The sequence below is a fragment of the Chrysemys picta genome, chromosome 19 (assembly GCF_011386835.1).
Source record: "Chrysemys picta bellii isolate R12L10 chromosome 19, ASM1138683v2, whole genome shotgun sequence".
Taxonomy (NCBI): domain Eukaryota; kingdom Metazoa; phylum Chordata; order Testudines; family Emydidae; genus Chrysemys; species Chrysemys picta.
In genome coordinates, this window is record NC_088809.1 from 12,559,316 (window position 1) to 12,578,341 (window position 19,026).

Consider the following 19,026-nt stretch of genomic DNA (forward strand, 5'->3'; position numbering starts at 1 on the left):
TGCCTAAAGACTACACATATTTTAACATGTTTATAGGAAAAACTGTCAGTATTTCTTTTTCATAAGCAGGAAATATACAGTACTGAAGATAGATTACAATCACTCTGCATATTACAAAAAGATACACAACTTATTTTAAAAAGTATAGCAGAAAGGTTTTTAACAAGTGTCTTATGTTAGTGGAATTTGTTTTACATCAAAAGGGACAACGGGAACAGAGTTAACTCCACACTCACCACAAGTGCCAGGGAAAGTTTCATCCGTTGGAGCCACGAAATGGGCAAGATGATTTAGTAGAAGATCTCAGAACAAACCAAATGTAGCATCCTCAATGAAAGTTCTGTGAAAGCTAAAGCAATGGAGCAGATGCCCTTTTCATAATGAAGATTGCTAAAAGCAGCCCTATACCCTACATCAATATTGAACATTCAGATGATTTTGCCTAATGGAGCGTATCAGTTTTAAACATAGATCAGATTTGGGACCCTAAAACATTGTGTTTGCTCTCTGCAGCTCAAACACTGCAAATGTAAAAGAAGAAATCATGGTAGAGGCTCCATTGGGAGATTTGGGATTTGTAACATTCAGGAGCTGGAATTACTGTGATTTATATCCTGTGCCTACTGAGAGTCCTGCAACAAAAGATGGCAAAGTAATAAGAGGAACCCTTTCCTTGGAGAACAGCTCCCTCAGAGGACTTGTAATCGGGCACTATCCTCAGCCTCTAGTCTTTTATCCAGAGCCAATTTATTCTTATTGGTTTTCATGTCTTTGGCAAATTGTTCTTCAAAGTCTCTCTTATCCCTTCCAATTTCCATTTTACCTGCGATAGTCTATGCTCCTTCCTATTGGCTTTCCATTATCTGAAGGGTAACTGTTGGGCTTGAGTAACCTCTTGAACCTTATAGCTCGAATGGCTAAGTGGAATCTTTGCCTTCCAGCTTCCTTTTGTGTTTAGGGCTAGGCATTCCTTTTGGAACTCTGCAAAGATATCGTAGCCTCCATGCTAGGGCCTTTTTCAATAGTTTCCACTTAAAAAAAAAAATTCTCAAGTTTAGTGTCACTGTTTTATGATTCCTCGTCCAAGGATGATGAACTATATTGCGGTCACTATTATCTAGTGGCTAGAGATAATTCCTGACACCACCTGAGAGAAACACATTACTCTGAGGCACTAGTGACCAGACTAAAGAACTACATTCAGCTTCCAGCACTAAGGTGCCATGTGACCCTCTGGGCTGCTCCACTTGGTCAACACATGGAGCAAAGCATCATAACAACCTGTGATTTTACTTGTTGAAGTTTAACAATATCTTCACTTGGATTCAAAATATTTTGCCTCAGTAAACACAGGACAAATTGGCTCTGCAGCACAGAGGCAAAGTATTATGAAGTCACTCAAGGACCAAGAGTGATCTGGACAATTGGACATAGGCTAGTAGAAACAGAGGCAGTTAGTCATCTAATATCTTGTTACCTCTCCTGGAGCTTGGAAAAAAGACGTGTTGGCCTGGGCTGTGAAGGTGGACAAAGGGGAAGCATCAATCGTGGTACAGAATAGGTAAATAACAAGCCAGGAAACTGCAAACTAGAGGAATCAGCAGAATGTGAGAGATGGAGAGCAAAGGATCCTATATTTCTGCTAGAAATGCTGCTATTCCCTTACTACTGCATTTTGATGTAAAGAGAGGTCTCTGTTTGCAGGGCTGTGGGTGTGTCTGACTACACAATATCATCCCAACAAACAAAATGTACTCCTTTAGATTTTATACAGCTCTGCATCACTTCAAGTTCCGTCTTTCAAGCTGCTATAAAACCACCATTACAGAGGGAACTTTTGCACAAGCAAATCTGATGCTTCAACAATATTTCTTGATTAAACAGATGCCTCTGAAGGGCTGTTTCATATCAAAGGCAACAAGCAGAAAGGTCATAAAACAGCAGCTGAAGAGGTGATATTTAAAACAGCATTTATAGATTACATTAGACATACACGCATATAGAAAACTTTACTAAAACTGCTTAACACACTAGGGCCTCCCATTCTGTTGGTTCTATGAACTAAGCTCATGGCACGTGCCAGAGGACACCTGCATCCCTCAATTCTCCCCCACAAGCTCTCTGTGCCCCACCTTGCCACCTCCCTCTAGTTTAGGGACACCTTGCCAGGAGCCCTGTCTCCCCCCCCCATCCCATATTCTCCCCATCACAGCAGGGGCTACATGCCCCCCATTCCACCTCCACGCCAAGGTTCTGTTCCCCATGTCTCCTGCCCTCGTACCACTATTCCCCATTTTCCCCATGCCAGCAGTTGTAGAGCCCCCCCTTTCATCTTTCCCCCATCCCAGGGGCTTATATGTTCCCCCATTTTCACCCTACCGCCTTCCTCTCTTTTCTCCAGGTGTCAAACTTTCAAATTCTATTGGGAGGATGGACAGACTTGAGATGGGGTATAGTTTTGCCTGAAGGTGTGATGGCTGACATCAACCAGTTTTTTATAGACAATTACAGAACTGGTTGAACCTGATATGTGGACTAACCAGATGCCGGAGGCGCCGGGTGCCCCCCATTTTCTCCTTCCAGTTTTCTGAATTTAACCAGAATCAAAGGATTCTATCCGTCAATGCCTAGAACATTCCCTTCAATTTTGGAAGTGATCAGATAAAACAGAAATGCTGAGGAGTGGAGTATAAGACCTCACAAGCCTAGTTATGCGTGTTGTCAGGCCTGATCTACGTTACAGAATTAGGTCAATACAAGATGGCTTACTAATCATGACCTCATCATGACAGTGTCTACACTAGAATTCTGCTTCCGCCAAAGTAAGTCCCCCATTACACTGACATAGTAACTCCACCTCCACAAGAAGCCTAATGCTTATGTCAATGCAGTGAGGGTGACACAGCGTTTGTATAGACGCTGTGTTACTTACACTGCTCATTGGCTGTCGGCCCCAAGTGGGCCTGACAGCTGGAGCTCTCCCCCCCGCCCTGGCACCGACAGCCCACGCTGCCAGCCGGGCGCAGACTCACAGTTGCCCCTCCCACCCCCCAGGGCTGCTGGGCTCCAGCTGTCAGTGTCCCACAATGCCCCACTTCAGTGGGTGGCAGAGCTCTTGATGAGAACGCACACCACTGACAGAAGGACCAAGTGTGGACGTGAGCCACCGCTTTAATTACTGCAGGGGCTGTATGTCAACTTAACTTTGTAGTGTAGACAAGCCCGCAGAATGCCTAAAGTGCAGTTGACCACCTGCCCCAAGGCCCAGGCCACGCTGAGTACATCAGACCTTTGCTCAAGTTCCCAGCAAGCTTCCAATGCCAGTTTAAGGCCTTGCTCATAATTTTCAAAGCAATTAACAGATTAAGCCCAAGTTACTGCAAAAACAGAATTTCAATCTATTAACCACTCTGGGCTGTCCTAGCTATTCTGGGGCCCTACGCAGCCCCCCCATGGGGGTGGGCAGGCGTCTGTGTGGGGGAAGGGCTGGCCCCAGGCCTCCGCAGGGGGCGGGGGGCTGGCTTGGAGGACAGGGGGGAACCACCCCCTGGCATTCACCAGCAGCGCAGTCAGGTCCGGGTCGCTGCACTTCCCATCGCCAGTGAGTGCAGGCCCGGCCCTGCTTCAGTCCTCAGGGGAGTGTGGGGCGGGAAGGGGCGGGGAGGAACAGGGGCGGGGGCTTTGGGGAAGGGGTGGAGTGGGGGTGGGAAGAGGTGGGGCTGGGGCGAAGCTGGGGCGGAGGCCCTGTGGAAGAGGCGGACGCAACTGCGTACTTTGCGTATAGGTAAGGACGGCCCTGAAACCACTGCAACAACTGCGCTCCTCTGGAACATTGTGTTCTGGGCTTCATGGTCTGCAATGTGAGAGCTGGGGACAAGCCATTCTCTACTGAGGGGATACAACTATGCAACAATCTTCCAGAGGAGATCAAGTGAATCCAGAGTCGTACCATCTTCAGGAAACATTACAATTTTTTTTTTTTTTTTTATTAAATGATTTTTCCCCACAAGTGAAACTCACAATTCAGACACCACATTGATTCCCAAATTCTGATGAACCCTCCACACCCACAAAAAAGCCCCTTACTCCTAAGAGAATTTTGACCCTTGAAAGGGAGAAATGAATCCATGAAGTCCACTTGGGACTTCACTGTTGAGCACTACAAGGCACTGTTGCCTAATGGATGGAGCACTAGCCTGGGAGTCAGGAGACCTGGTTCTATTCCTGGCTCTGCCATTGGCCAGCTAAGTGACCTTGAGCACATCATCATACCTCTCTATGCCTCTGTTTTGTCTCTGTTTGCTCCATCTGCAAAATGAGGATAATGATATTGACCTGTTTTGTACAGTGCTCCAAGATGTATAGATGAAAAATGATAAATAAAGGCTAGTATTATTATTGCTGTTGATCTTACATGGAAGGTGCTCAGATACTCAGGAGATGGGCAGCAGAATAAAACTCTAAAATAGACTATTTCCATCGCTGGCAGAGTTATACAGACAGACCCTGCAAAGACAAATTAGACTCCACTTCCTTGGCAGTGGTGTTTAGCTGATCAGACTACATAATTTTTTTAAAATCTTTTTTACTAAGACGATCCAACCTCAGTTACACAGAGCATATGGCCTCTGAGAATAGAAAATGGGTTTGTTGCTTTATCAGATTGTAGCGTCTTTCTTGGTCTGACAAACAGGACTGGCCTAGAGACCATGCCGCATATTACTCATATGCACAATAAGAAACATCTGCGCTGCAAATGGTAGAAATGGGCGCTGACTATAATTAGGAAAACATCCTAGAACGACAAAGATGATGAGTTTTCATTACAGAACCCTCTTTTCATCACAATATAAAATGCAGAGCCAAATATATGAAGGTAGAATGACTTGCCTTTGGCAATTATTTTAAATCTTGTTATGAAATAAAGACCTATTTTTAATCTAATACAGCCGATACTCAAAAGTTATGTGCACTGCACACACCCCAAATGCACAAGAGTGTTCAAGCTAAAAAGAATTTTGGTAGCGACTCCTTCAATGATAATTTCTTCACATGCCTAACACTGCACAGTGGCTTGCAAGAGCCTTCAGCTACATGGTTACATTTTGCACAGTGCCACACAAGGATTTTCAATCTTATTTACATGTAATGTATTATTTATAACACTGCCATTTGAAAGCCAGTGCTTTGGCTGCTATATTCTCAGTTCTTGTCTCACAGAAGCTGAGATAATAAGGTACAGTTATTACTGATAACCGCTAATTATCCACATTTCTCAGGGGACTCCCAAAACTTTCAGATCACTGGAGTCTGTTTTGAATTAACAAAATTCAGATTCTATATGAATGTCAGATTCAGGGAGACAGAATGGATTTTGGATAATCATGGAATATCATAATTTGTGAAGTACCAATAGTGACAAAAGCTCATTAAAAATTCCCCTCTTTCCAATAAAGTAAGGCTTTGAGAAGGAGAAATTATTGCGAGTGTTTCTCTGCTACTTCCCTACTGCATCTCCAAAGGCCTTTAATCAACTTTTATCATTCAAACTTTAGAAGAAAAAATGTTAGAAAGAGAAAGATAAAAATATGCTTCTATCCAGACATATAACAGCAATCCAACAGTGATAGTCCATCAATCTATTATTTAAGGATCAATTTTCACTAGTTGTCAGTCAAAGGAAAATTTGGTAGAACCTATCCCAGTTGATTCTAATCTGGTAAATACTATATATTACCTTAGTCCTTGTCACTTATAGGATTACTCACAGCGATAACATTCAAACTTTGAACCCAATTTTGAAACTTGGGCACCTATGTTTGGGAGTCTAGTTCTATGTTTATTTCCATTCTCTCTCTAAAATGAGTATTTAATATGCCTCCACAGCATTCTGTTTGACTGCTCAGTTGTGGAATTTGGTGTTCTCATTTAGGCACCCAAGTTTGAAAACCTTGGCTACAAAACTAGCATTTCCATTTGAACTTTCCAGCAATACAATTGCCTCTATAGCGAAGCTCAGTATACATCATCAGAGCCCAAGAACAAGGATTTGTAATAACATTTATTTTGTCTTTTTAAATAGGTGAACAGATTGATTTTGTTAGTAAGATGTTTCAGTCATTAGTGAAAGAAGATGAATACTCAAATAAATGATCAAAAGAAAAAAATTAAAATTATGTTCTTATTTTGTTTAACCTGCGTTTTGATGTTCATTTATAGACAGCTGAAGTTATTGTCTAAAGCTGCTTCATTTCCTGCTCACCCTCAGACATCCCTGCATGCAATGGACTAGTGACATCACTATCACAGTTGACCAGCACTGGAACAAGAAGTCTGCCTAAAAGAAAAAAGATAAGCAAATCTTTCTGAATTGGTGGTTACACTTTCTGATTCTCAGGCACTAAGCCAATGCTCTCGCGTTTGGGTTCATAGCCGTGCAGGGGAATAAGTAATTCGCTCCCAAACTCCTCTTCCCTTCATAAAATCCTGCTTTAATTGTTTAAGTGAAAAATATTTTCATTATTTCAAAAAAGTATGTTCACATTAGGTTTGTAAATCACACTTTTTTTAACATAAAAAAACAACAGATTTTGGACCGAAATTAAGTAGCTGGTGCCCTTTTAATTTTTCAAGTACATCATACTAAGGCCAAATCTAGTAAAGAAAATTAATGGAGACACTTCGTTAATAAGATGTATCATTGTTCTAAATTAGGCATCAGATACCTTAGTCTCTTCTAATTAATCCAATTATAAAGAATATCCTCCCAATTGACAAACTGCTGTTCCAGTTAGTGAACAAGATTACTTCCCCATAACTTGTTAGCTGACATTTTCCTCCTAGATATGTGTTTTTTCTAATCTCAGAGTTATTGAATGAGCCTGTCTTGCTAGTTTTGTTTCATTCTCTAGGGAAGACAACATTCCTAGTACTGTCTCACCTTCTATTATTACCCAGATTAAAGGAGGAGTATGTGTAGTGTTTCATGCAACTGCTATCACAACTGCTGTTTTCTCAGCTCTTTTCAGATTGGTTTAAATAACTGCTTCTGAGTCAGAGCACTCCTGAGATGTGGTGTCAGTGAAGTTATGTACATGAAAAATGATATAATAAACAGGGTAGAATCCAGTATCATTTGTGAAGTTAACCCAAGGGAGCAGTTAGCCTGTTCATTTTACAACCCTATTTCCAGAGCACTGCTATTCAAATGTAAAAAAGTATTCTGCGCTGAATTTTCAGAGGATTTAGTAGATTTCAAGGGAACCTTGGTTTTTGGAGGGACAGAACTCTGTGCATGGCTGAACAGCAGCCTACTGGAAGATCAGGAGTAACTTTTGAAATGAGTCCCATACAGTCAAGGGTTTGTGTGTACTGAGCGGAGAAGAGAAATTGGGGAAGAAGAGTTATCATAGTCTGAGAAAGCAAAGCTACCCCCAAATAAGTGAGAATATTCTCAAACAGCCAAGGAACCCCTGAGATGTGGTAAGCAGAATGCTATAAATCAGTTTAACATATCAGTAATATAACTGATTGTAAATGTAAAGGCCAGGGTACATGAGACATGCTTAGCGAAAGACAAAAGGGTATCCTGCACACATACCATGAATTCATTCTGTCTGGTTGGACCAGGTGGAACAGTTTAAAACAAAGATATACTGTGTATACTCCAGATATGACTGGAAGCAGCATCACCAGCAGTAACCTCCCTAAGTGGGAAATTACATTGAGAAGTAGAGGTTATCCAAACTAACCAGAGGATGCCAGAGAACAGATGAAGTTTGCCTGTGTGTATTTCCCATTCTGTATTTGCTGACAGAAACAATAACTAACACCAGAAGCCTGAACATTGTCCCCTTCCACAGCTCTCTCTACAAAACTATTTTTCTCATCTGACAGATTGACCCTTACTATCTTAAGGAGCAGCACTGTTTGTAAGAGTCAGGAATGGGTGAGCGTACTGTGACAGCCATGCTTATGCCACCTGGTGGCAATAGTCCAAAGTAACCTATTTTTTGTTTGTAAGACACCTGTTACAGCTCTAACAGGCCTTTCAAGGGAGTGTTTCCCACTTGCCAGGCAGCAATTTTAAGGCAGTTTTGGGAGTAATGGTCTCAGCTGAAGAATTTTGGTCTGTGTTTCAATTAGACCTTTCAAATAGAGTTTCGATTTTGATTTTGTCAGACCCTACTGCAACTTTCCTCACTGAGATGCTTGGGGGTGACCGCTTTTTAAGAAGCAAAATAAACAGCTACCTGCCAAAACTACATCCATCACCACATTGGTAGACACCTAGGTGTCTACCAAGGGGCTGCCTTTTTATTTTTTTTAACCAATTAGAAAAGCACTACTGGATCTACCCATCTGGCTGCCGGTATCACACTATCACAAGGTAGAAAACATCCCTGGTGAATGACTCGATTACATCCAGGTGGAGAAAGGCACTCACTGCAGCACAAGACACCCCCCCAGTACATACAGGTGAATAGTGACCCTTACGCAGTGGGGCTGCAGCTATACAGGTCGCTGCTCCAGGCTTTGGCGACGGGCGGGGAGACTCCGCACAATCTCCCACATTTCAGGAGCCCAGCTAGAAACACCCCCCTAGGGCCGGAGCAATAACCAGTGATGGGCCTTTGCTGTCCACTCGTCCCGGGCCTCGGCTGGCCCAGCCCCTCACGTCTGAGTCTGCCACAGCCCCTTGTGGGGGAGACCGGGGGGTGGGCACGCGCTTCCCCCCTCCCCCCAAGGGGCACGGCCCCCGGCTGGGCGGAGACGGGCTGTGGCCTCTTCTCCCCTCCTGGGCAGAGCCCAGCGGGAGCCGGGGGTGCCCCTCACCCCCCCCAACGGACGGGGCCGCCGCGTGCCCTCCCCCTCACCTGCGGGAGCGGCGCCCCAGCTGCGGAGGCCGTCGAAGGGATGCGCAGCCCCGCCCCGGATGAGCCACAGGCCCCGCCTCTTGCCCCTCGCGCTACGTGCCGCGTCACGCGCTCCTCCGACCGGCCGAGCGAGGGCCCGGGCGAAGGGCAGGACCGGAGGAGGGGGCGTGGCCTGTCCCCTGATGGGCGGGGCTGGTGGCGGGCAGAGGATCCCGGCCCTACGGCTCACGCCCCATCGCTCACTTGCCTTTTTACACGTGTGCGCGGGACGGTTGGGAAGGGGGGTGCTGCAGAGCGCGGTGAGGGGAGGTGTCGCCCCCAGACCCCAAGAAGGGGAAAAAAGCAACAGAAAACCCGGGCACAGCGAGGGAGCGAACCCTAAAACGGTGCTGCAGAGACAGAGCTATGGTACCACCCCCGCCGGGCCGTCACCTGCAGAATACATCGTAAAAAGCAGCACCTACACTTCACTTTGCCTTGCCTGCCAGGGTGTTGACCAGTAGCTATTTACAGCTGTTACCCACTCTCTTTTCCATATTTGCTAGGAGTTAGTGCCTAGATAAAGCATTTAACACGCACACAGTGTCTACTTACATTGTCTTAGCCATGATTACATTTGCATGATAAACTGGACTTGAAAATATGATTTCATATAGTCCTTTTCAAAGTCACCCTGTTTGAAGAGGCATCTGAAAGTAACATGAAGTAATGGCAGCACAACTAAGACAACAAATGGAAGACCCTTATTTACAGCCTTTGAACATTTTAATTTGACACTGATTGATGATGCGCATTGGGCTAAAGGCTGCAACTACCCCTTCTTTTTAAAGAATGTAATCTGAAGTCCAGACAAATCATAGGTGAGTTTCTCTTCAGTAGTTTTCTGCCAATGTGCCTTAAAAAGTAGGGTTGAGAGAAGGTAGACTGAGTTGGCATTGCTAATAGCCTGCCATAAATCCATGGTACCCTCCTATCTTGATATAAATCCATGGTATGCCCACATCTCGAATACTGCATGCAGATGTGGTCACCCCATCTCATAAAAGATATATTAGAATTGGAAAAGGTTCAGAAAAAGGCCACAAAAATGGAGTGGCTGCCCTAGGAGGAGATTAATAAAACAGGGACTTTTCATCTTGGAAAAGAGATGACTAAAAGAGGAGATGATAGAGGTCTATACAATCATGCCTGATGTGGAGAAAGTATTATTTACTCCTCATAATACAAGAAGTAGGGGGTCACCCAATGAAATTAATATGCAGCTGGTTTAAAACAAATGAAAGGAAGTATTTTTTCCACACAACACACAGTCAACCTGTGGAACTCCTTGCCAGAGGATGTTGAAGGCCAAGACGATAACAGGGTTCAAAAAAGAACTAGATAAGTTCATGGAGGATAGGTCCATCAATGGCTATTAGCCAGGATGAGCAGGGATGGTGTCGCTGGCCTCTGTTTGCCAGAAGCTGGGAATGGGCGACAGGGGATGGATCACTTGATGATTACTGTTCATTCCCTCTGGGGCACCTGGCATTGGCCACTGTCAGAAGACTAGATACTAGGCTAGATGGACCTTTGGTCTGACCCAGTATGGCTGTTCTTATGCTCATTAGCACCAACGGTGGTAATGCATTTTGTGCTGTGACCACCTGTCCACTTGGAACCTGCATAGGCTGAAACCACCAACTCAAACAGGACACCAAAAAGGCAGCAGAAGGGAACAAGGGCCATCCAGTCTCCACCCCAATATTTAACAGTCCCATCTCCAGTAAGAGAAGGTGAAAGACCTTTACATATGACAGTTATACACAGGCATGTAAATGATCACTTGCAATAAGTACAATATTTACAAGTCAAATGGAGACATCATCTTTTGTGTAAGAGCCTTTTCAAATAGCCATCAGGTAGAGTCATGAATATTCTACATCACTCACTGCATGGTTAATGACAGCTCTTTCATTCATACTTCAGGCCACAAAATATTTAGATTGGACAAATACAAAATGAGGAAGAACCGGCTAGGCAGTGTACCGCTGGAAAGGATCTGGTGGTTATAGTGAATCACAAATTGAATATGAGTCAGCAATGTGATGCAGTTGTGAAAAAGGCACATATTTTGGGATGCCTGAACAGGAGTGTCATACATAAGACACAGGAGGTAATTGTTCAGCTCTACTTGGCCCTGGTAAGGCCTCAGCTCAAGTACTGTGGCCAATTTTGGGCACTACACTTTAAGGAAGATGTGGACAAATTGGAGAGAGTCCAGAGTATAGCAACAAAATGATGAAAGGTTTAAAAAAACCCTGACCTATGAGGAAAGGTTTAAAAAAAAAAAAAAAAAAAAAACAACCTGAGCATGTTTAGTCTTAAGAAAAGAGGACTGAGGTGGGACCTGCTAACAGTCTTCAAATATATTAAGAGCTGTTATAAGGAGGCAGGTGATCAATTGTTTTCCATGTCCACTGAAAGCATGACAAGTAGTAATCAGCTTAATCTGCAGCAAGGGAGATTGAGGTTAGATATTAGGAAAAGCTTTCTAATTACAAGGATAGTTAAGCACTGGAATAGGTTTCCAAGGGAGGTTGTGGAATCCCGGTCACTGGAGGGTATTTTTAAAGAACAGGCTATACTCAACCACCTGTCAGGCCTGGTGTAAGATATACTTGGGCTTGCCTCAGCACAAGGTAATGGACAAGAACTAGATGACCTCTCAAGGTCCCTTCCAAAGTTCCAGCCCTACATTTCTATGAATAAGCTATTAAAAGGAGAAAGGAATTGAAGAAAAACATACAAGTCAAACATCTGATAATATAGAATAGTATTAATTATCTGTCTGATGGACACCATGTAATGAAGAAGCTTTTAGGAACAATAACAATGTTTATGCCACAAGTACTCCTGTTCTTTTTGCGGATACAGACTAACACGGCTGCTACTCTGAAACCAATGTTTATAGTTGTATATTTTTAGCTGTTAATGCTTATGTTTATATAGCTTTTCATTCTAAAAGATCCTAAACCATTTCATGTATTTAAACGGACAATAAACATATGTAATGGATCGTTGCTCTAAAGTACATGAATTTGGGTGTAATGCAGCAATTATAATTAATACCAGAACATTGCAAAAAAGGGGGGGGGGGAGTCTATTGTTGCTCATGAAAGAAAAGAAAAGAAGGTTGCAACTAACATCAGAGGAATTTTGTTCCAGAAAAGACTAACAGTTTGATAGCAATCTGAAAATAATAAAGACCATTTTCAAGACAAAACTGCTTTTATCATCTACTTTCCTAACAGATTGTTGAGACTCAGAAATTAAAAAGCAGAACTTCTCTATTCTGTCACTAGGGGATGCTCTGTGTTTTCTTTGGCTCTACTGTACTAAGCTATCAGGAACAGAAGAATTTTACTTGCACATTTAGCATAGCAAATTAACTCAACAATTGTGAAAAACATGCCTCACTCCTTGTTTGCATCTCGAAAAATGTCTTTCAATATAGATTTTTAAAAAGTAAGACTAGATCCCATTTTAACCAATTCAAACTGAATTACTTGCACTACAATAAAAGGAAAGGAAACTCCCTAAGCTGCCAATAAAAATAAAAAAATAATTCATCTGTCCCTCTCATCCACAATACAGGGACAGAGTTAGGCTAAACGGAGAAAAATTCTGATGAGAGCCCACAATATTTGAGGGAAGAGTGAAGACATCTGCAAACTTTAAAACTTCAGTCAATTAATCAGTGCACAGACAAAATTCCTTTGCATAATCATTCTTAAAATACTTTGCCAGACAAGATTTGATGACAAATCATCTCTCTTTATTTTTAGCAGTATAATTTACATTTCAATACTTTATGAACAAAAAGTTCAAATTGTTCAAGAGCCGACGTGTTTTTGGATCCCCCCCTTCCCCAAGACGAACTGCTAATGTTAAAGGGACAGGAAAACCAACCTAAGTGTTCCCCAGCCTTCTATTGACAACCCAGGGTGTAAATGCATGTGAAATGCAGGGAAAACATTTTCTAGCAAAGAAATAGTGGGTTACTTTAAATAAAAGAAAAAAAATATTTTTAAAATGATGACTAATGCCTTGACAGAGTCCTTTAAATATTCTGGTGAGACATTTTTAATAAGCAGCTGTAACTGTAGTACAAAGATCCTCCCACTCAGCTGTCACACAACCACCAAGACGACTTCCTCCGGGTGGGGGAAAAAAAAAAAAAAAAAAAAAGTATAAATGACATTTCAGAGGTTCTTGAATTATCATCAGTGGAGAATAATGGTTTTATAGAAGACAGGTTTTATACTGTTTATTAGAGGAATCTTGGTAAAGAAAATACTTATTTAACCTACTTTATAAATTATCTACTAGTGTCTTATTAGCTTAGCATCCCTGCGCTAAATCAACAAACAAGCTAGATCATGCAGGAAATACACACAGAAAAACAGGATTTACATATGCGGAAACAAAATTCCAATATATTAGGCCCCAATCTTGCAAATCTCCATGTGCTTAACTTTAAGAACACGAGTACTCCTACTGGTCACACATTAAAGTTAAACACATACATAAATGTCTCATTTCAGGGCCTCAGTTTGTATCTTTCATCATTACAGCTATTCACCCAAATGGTACAGTAACGTCATGCAGAAGCAAGGTGATCTTCAAGTTAAAAGCTGCATTAATAACTCAAAACAAAAAAAATCACATTTAAAGCATTTATTTTGAAAAATAAAATACAAAAGATCACTGCATTGTAAATGTACATGTAATTTATCAACATCTCAGAAGTGATTTTTTAAATAATTAAAAGAAAGATATTTGACAATTTCCACGTCAATAAAATTGAAACAGGCACAACTGTTCTACCAAAAAAACCCACAAATTAGGACAAGCACAGGCCACTTTTACAAAATTTCATACATTTAAATTCCAAATGTTTCACAAACCATTTTTACAAACCCTTTAAAATTAAGCTCTGGAATTAAACAGAGATAGAGACAGAATAGCAGTTTCAACATAGGCCAGATTTTGCTTTAATTTCATTTTCAAACTGTAGAAACAGTTGTATAAATGTAACACAGTACATCATCATCATCAGTGAAAGTGTTCACCATATCAGAGAAGTGCTTTTATTGTTACAGGTTTAAGTGTGCTCACAAAAAACCAAAAACAAACCACCAAACAAAAAGCCCCAAACAAAACAAAAAACACAGTCTGAAGGCAAATGGGAGAAGATTCGAAAAAAGCAGACCATGAGCGGTACACCTCACTGATCTTGGTAGGACAGTCCTTATAATGTCATGTCAAAGAGAAAATAATAATTAAACAAGTTAGAATTTGTGCACTCATTTTATTTGTTAAAATTCATTTTGCAGCCCCATACATTTTCATAAATACAAAGAATAATTCACAGTTGGAATGGCAACAATTTCAACAGGTCCAAAATTACCATCCAAGCTAGGCCCAGCCACTCATAAACCTTTCGTTCAACCCCATATGGATATTTTTAAAGCATGGAACATTGTTGGAAGTAAGTCATTTGTAAGGCAAAGACAGTGAAAAGCTTTTTATCTCTGTATACTTTCAATAAACCCTTTAGCTACATAGTGCAAATTATTTTTTTATTAACAACTTTCTCTTCATCACAAATTGACAGTGAAATTGCTTCTGAGGATGCTTTCAAGGAGATTTTGCTGCTTTGGAACGTAAAAAACGGCACTAAATCAAACTTCAATGCCAATTATTTATTAAAGTAAAATTATCTGAGACATAAAAGTTTTAAATGTTTTTCTTATGTAATACTAAATGAATGCTTTCCACATAGATTTCTAAATTAAGAATAATTTCCAAACAGAATTTTTCTTTATAATGCAACATAATCCTTTTGTGTACATGTGCTATTTGTTTATTTATAAACACTATGTTGCCTTGGTTTAATTTAAGATGGATGTTGCATTTTGCTGGGCACCCAGAATATTTTAAGCAAGGAGTGCTCTAAAAATAAAATCATTGATTATAGAATTAGCAGTGATGCCTTCACTATTCACCAGTGTCCCAGTACAAAGTGCACTAAAATATGTATTCCCTATCCTGGCCATTTTTCATGGAAGAAATACAGTTTTCCTGTGGTTGTTTCAGGATATATGGGACACTATAGGCAAAAAACTATGGTTAGCTTTTTTTTTTTTTTGGTCATTTCTTATCCCGCTCTTTAACCAAAGAACTGTCTTTAACAATATAAAAAGTTTATTTTAAAAATCTTTGTCTTGTTAAAAATGCATTTCAATTTGATGTACAAATGTCACCTGTATATTAATTTTAACACAAATTAAAAATATGAAGATCTACTAAAAAGTGCCAAATAGTTTGTTCATTTTATATTTTCCTTTGCACTTCCAGCCGTACCACAGTGCAGAGAAATCTGAGAATAGTTTAAATTCAGAGGTGATATCATGTATGGTTGTCTAGCAATTCTGAAATGATGTAATTTACACTTTTTCAGCTCCTCAGCATATTGAATTATACCAAATTGACTCATATATATTACTTTTGAATCTGGACTAAATACCTTCATCTATTTCCCACCCTAAGTCCCAAATATATTAATGCAGAATGCAATTTTCCACTCTGAAGCTTCCATTAATGATCTGAGATTTAAAAAAAAAAAATCACAATTAACCAGCTTAACTGAAACAATTGGACCAGATAAATAACCTTGTGATACTCCATTTTATTACCTTATGTGCAAGGTAAATCCATCAGATATTCTACTCCACTGGTTCGGTCTGTTAAAGCAAATATATACATATATTAATATAAACTGCTACCACCCATTAAAACAAAATTAGTTATTTTCCATTACAAAATAAAAATATCACTAATAGTGCCATTTAGTTGTTTGGTTCTTTTTATTATACTTAAGACTCAATCAACAGTAGTAAGACTAATTTAATAGAAACAATTTCAACTCCAGCTTCAGATTTTCCAAAAGGGAAGCAATCATATATAATTCTTTTAGCATATACTGCCCATGAAGCATACTAACTCTACTGCTATATCACAAAGATTTTTTTTATGCAGTGTTGTTGTAGCTGTGTTGGTCTCTGTATATGAGAGACACAAGGTGGGTGAGGTAGTATCTTTTATTGAATCAATTTTTGTTGGTGAAAGAGACAAGCTTTTGAGCTGTACAGAGCTCTTTTTCAGATCTGGGAAACGTACTCAGAGTGTCACAGCTAAACACAAGGTGGAACAGATTGTTAAACATAAGGAGATCACACATTGCAAGAAACTATTCAAACTGAAGTGGCAATTACACCTCTGCAGTCATAGGACAAAGGAGAGTTACTGGGCTGCAGACTGTTGTAATGAGACAAAACCAGTGTCTCTATTGAGACCATGATTTTTGGTGTCTAGCTGAGTTATGAATTTAAGCTCCCAGGCCTGTCTTTTGAAGGTATTATGCAGGTTTCCTTTAAGGATGAGGACTGAGAAGTCAGATTTGGAGTGATCATTTTGTGAAAAGTGTTAACCCACAGATGATAGGGTATTTTTGTCTTTTATCATTTTTTCTGAGTGTTGTTGTTGAATGTAAAGTTAAGGATGAAGATGAAAAGGATGAGTTTAGCAAAGTGTTTAAGGTAGATATCTCAATGTTGTCCATTGTCTTATAGATATGTGAAGCAGCCATGGTGAGGGATATTGGTATATAGGGAAGCGACATTCATAGTGGCAAGTACAGTGTTCTGAGGGAGGTTGGTGGTGGTGTGGAGTTTCTGGAGGAAGTCAGTCCTTTGAGTAAAGAGTGGTCTCAGCATAGTTTATGAGAGTCCTGATATTCCTTCAGTAAGAGTACCATGGCCAGATATGATGAGTGTGCCTGGGTTCCCTTGTTTGTGTATCTTGGGAAGCATGTAGAAGGTCCCTGGTGTAGGTTTGTGGGAGATGAAGTGGTAGAGTTTGTCTTGGAATTGTCTGGGTAAGGATTTGATGATATCCTTAAATTCCTGTGTGAACTGTGATATGGGGTCTTTGAATTCTTTATGGTAGGTGGTGTAGGAGAGTTATCAATTGGCCTAACTGATGTAGTCATCACAATTGCGAACTACAGTGACATCCCCTTTGTCTGCTGGTTTGATCACTATTTAGTGGTTGGCTTTTAGGGACTGTACAGCTATCCTCTCCACAGTGGAGAGATTGTGGTGGACAAGATGTTTGTTAAGGCTGTCATAGCTGATTTTTTTCCTGAAGTAATCAATGTAATGGTGCAGTATGTGGTAGAGACCCTGTTTTTTTTTTTTTTTTTTTGGCCTTCTTCTGCAGCATGGGGAATGGGTCACTGGCTGGTTTGAACTAGAGAAAATGGTAGATTCTCCAAACTTGAAATCTTTAAATCAAGATTTGAGGACTTCAGTAACTCAGACAGAGGTTATGGGCCTGTTGCAGGAATAGGTGACTCAGATTCTGGGGCCTGCGATGTGCAGGAGGTCAGATTAGATGATCATGATGGTCCCTTCTGGCCTTAAAGTCTATGAATCTAAGAGATTACCTCATCCACTTTGTCTCTCTAAAGATTTTTTTTTATGACTTCAGTTTACATGTCTCTCTCTTTTTGGAGAAACCTAAAAGTATTACTTTTTTTTAATTAAGCAGATTTAAATTAACTGTATCAGTTCTACTACTAAGAATTAGAAGAGTTCCATTTTAACCATCTCACTTGGAACACAACAGACATTTGCTGCAAGCTAAGGACCAAATTCTGCTGACTTAACACCAGGTCAATTTTTTTAAAAATAGGAATTATTTATATTTTAAATAACTAATATTGTAGGCTTCAGGAAACATGACAATTTGGGGTTTATAAAGCAACATGCCTATTTATTGTGCTCTATGAAGTATTTTAAAAATAGCTTATTCAGAAATTCAACACCACACAGGTATGTACTACTAACTTTTTCTTTCTTTAGACTCAATTGTGCACATGTACTACATATACTGCAACTACACATGTAATATTGTAGCTTAACAAGCCTTTGTCATCAGTTAATTCTATGAAATAACCACTGCATACTTCAAATCAGTTTGCTGAACTACTACTGCAAAAAATCAGACATTTAAATAATTTTTCACCTTTAAGCTGCATAGACATTTTGGCCAGCAGTTGAGAACTGAGCAATACTGTGAATACTGTGAGCAACAGCACATTTAGCTGAATGGTGTCAGGTTCTTAATGGCTTTATATTAGCTAAGCACAGCTTGCAAAGCATGAACACTAACTGTTCAAAATGTAAGAACAGGCAAACACCCAGTAATAGAGCAAAGCCCAGGTTAGAAATTGCACATAAAGAAAGTTTATCAGAAAGATTCAAGGTGCCCACAGCTAAGAGTTTTATGCTCTGAAAACATGAAACAGACACCACAGCTACTCTACTTTACTGGTCCATGTTCATTTTATCTTGCCACGGGACTTCCTTTCTACTGTCTTCTTTGGCTGGAACAAAAGAAACCAATTTTGGTTTTTAAATAAAAAAATATTTTTAATTTGAACTGATGGGGCAAGTCAAAAGGTTTAATTTCACATGTGATAAATTCTGTGTATTTTCCTGAATCTCTAGTTTTATCATATCAAGGATAATTAAAAGTTATCCTTAAGAAAAATAGTTTGTTCCTATATTTTTGGATATTGAATTACAAAATGTGCCTATCCTTTTATCCTGAGAGTATGACACTGAAAACACAAGCAAAGTTTCTGAAAAACTGGTTACAAACATCATACTAACCTTCCCAATGACCACAAGAGGTAAGCAAGTACAGTAAAAGCTTTTTTATCTGGCATGTTGGGCCAATGGGGGGTTCCAGTAAGTGAAAAATTCTAGTTAACTAAGAGGGAGGGAGTTTGGGTGCAGGAGGGGGTTCAGAGCTGGGATTGAGCCACGGAAAAGGGAACGGGATGCTGGATCCGGGCGGCACTCACCTCGGGCGGCTTCCCGGAAACGCTGACGTGTCCCTGCTGCTCCTAGGCGGAGGCACAGCTAGGCAACTCTGCATGCTGCCTCAGCCCGCAGGCGCCACCCCCGCAGCTCCCATGGTTCCCGGCCAATGGGAGTTGCAGAGCCAGCGCACGGGGTAGGGGCAACGCACAGAGCCG

General features: G+C 40.7%; 2 protein-coding genes across 33 annotated transcripts in view; both read right to left on the reverse strand.

Annotated features, from left to right (window-relative positions):
- The window catches only part of KCTD7 (potassium channel tetramerization domain containing 7), a 45,931-nt gene that overhangs the window by 22,363 nt on the left and 4,542 nt on the right, over positions 1-19,026 (reverse strand). For 6 of the 20 annotated variants that reach the window (XR_006176266.2, XR_006176268.2, XM_042857814.2 and 3 more), the window contains exon 1: positions 15,617-15,641. The gene's annotated coding sequence lies outside the window, so the exon portion shown is untranslated. Of the gene's footprint in view, positions 1-6,195; positions 6,338-7,600; positions 8,472-8,496; positions 8,837-8,876; positions 9,030-15,616; positions 15,665-19,026 lie in introns of those variants that run through there. The other 14 variants (XR_010593910.1, XR_010593911.1, XM_065573357.1 and 11 more) reach the window with 9 other exon arrangements.
- Positions 13,581-19,026, reverse strand: part of TPST1 (tyrosylprotein sulfotransferase 1) — a 58,155-nt gene continuing 52,709 nt past the window's right edge. For 3 of the 13 annotated variants that reach the window (XR_510086.4, XR_006176262.2, XR_010593909.1), the window contains 3 exons: positions 18,310-18,369; positions 15,617-15,664; positions 13,581-14,168 (listed from right to left, as the gene is read on the reverse strand). Coding sequence is in view for 4 of the 13 variants with exons in the window: in XM_005283415.4 (XP_005283472.1) it covers positions 15,647-15,664 (18 nt within the window). In the remaining 9 variants the exon portion in view is untranslated. Of the gene's footprint in view, positions 15,527-15,616; positions 15,665-18,008; positions 18,370-19,026 lie in introns of all 13 variants that reach the window. The other 10 variants (XM_005283415.4, XM_065573353.1, XM_065573354.1 and 7 more) reach the window with 8 other exon arrangements.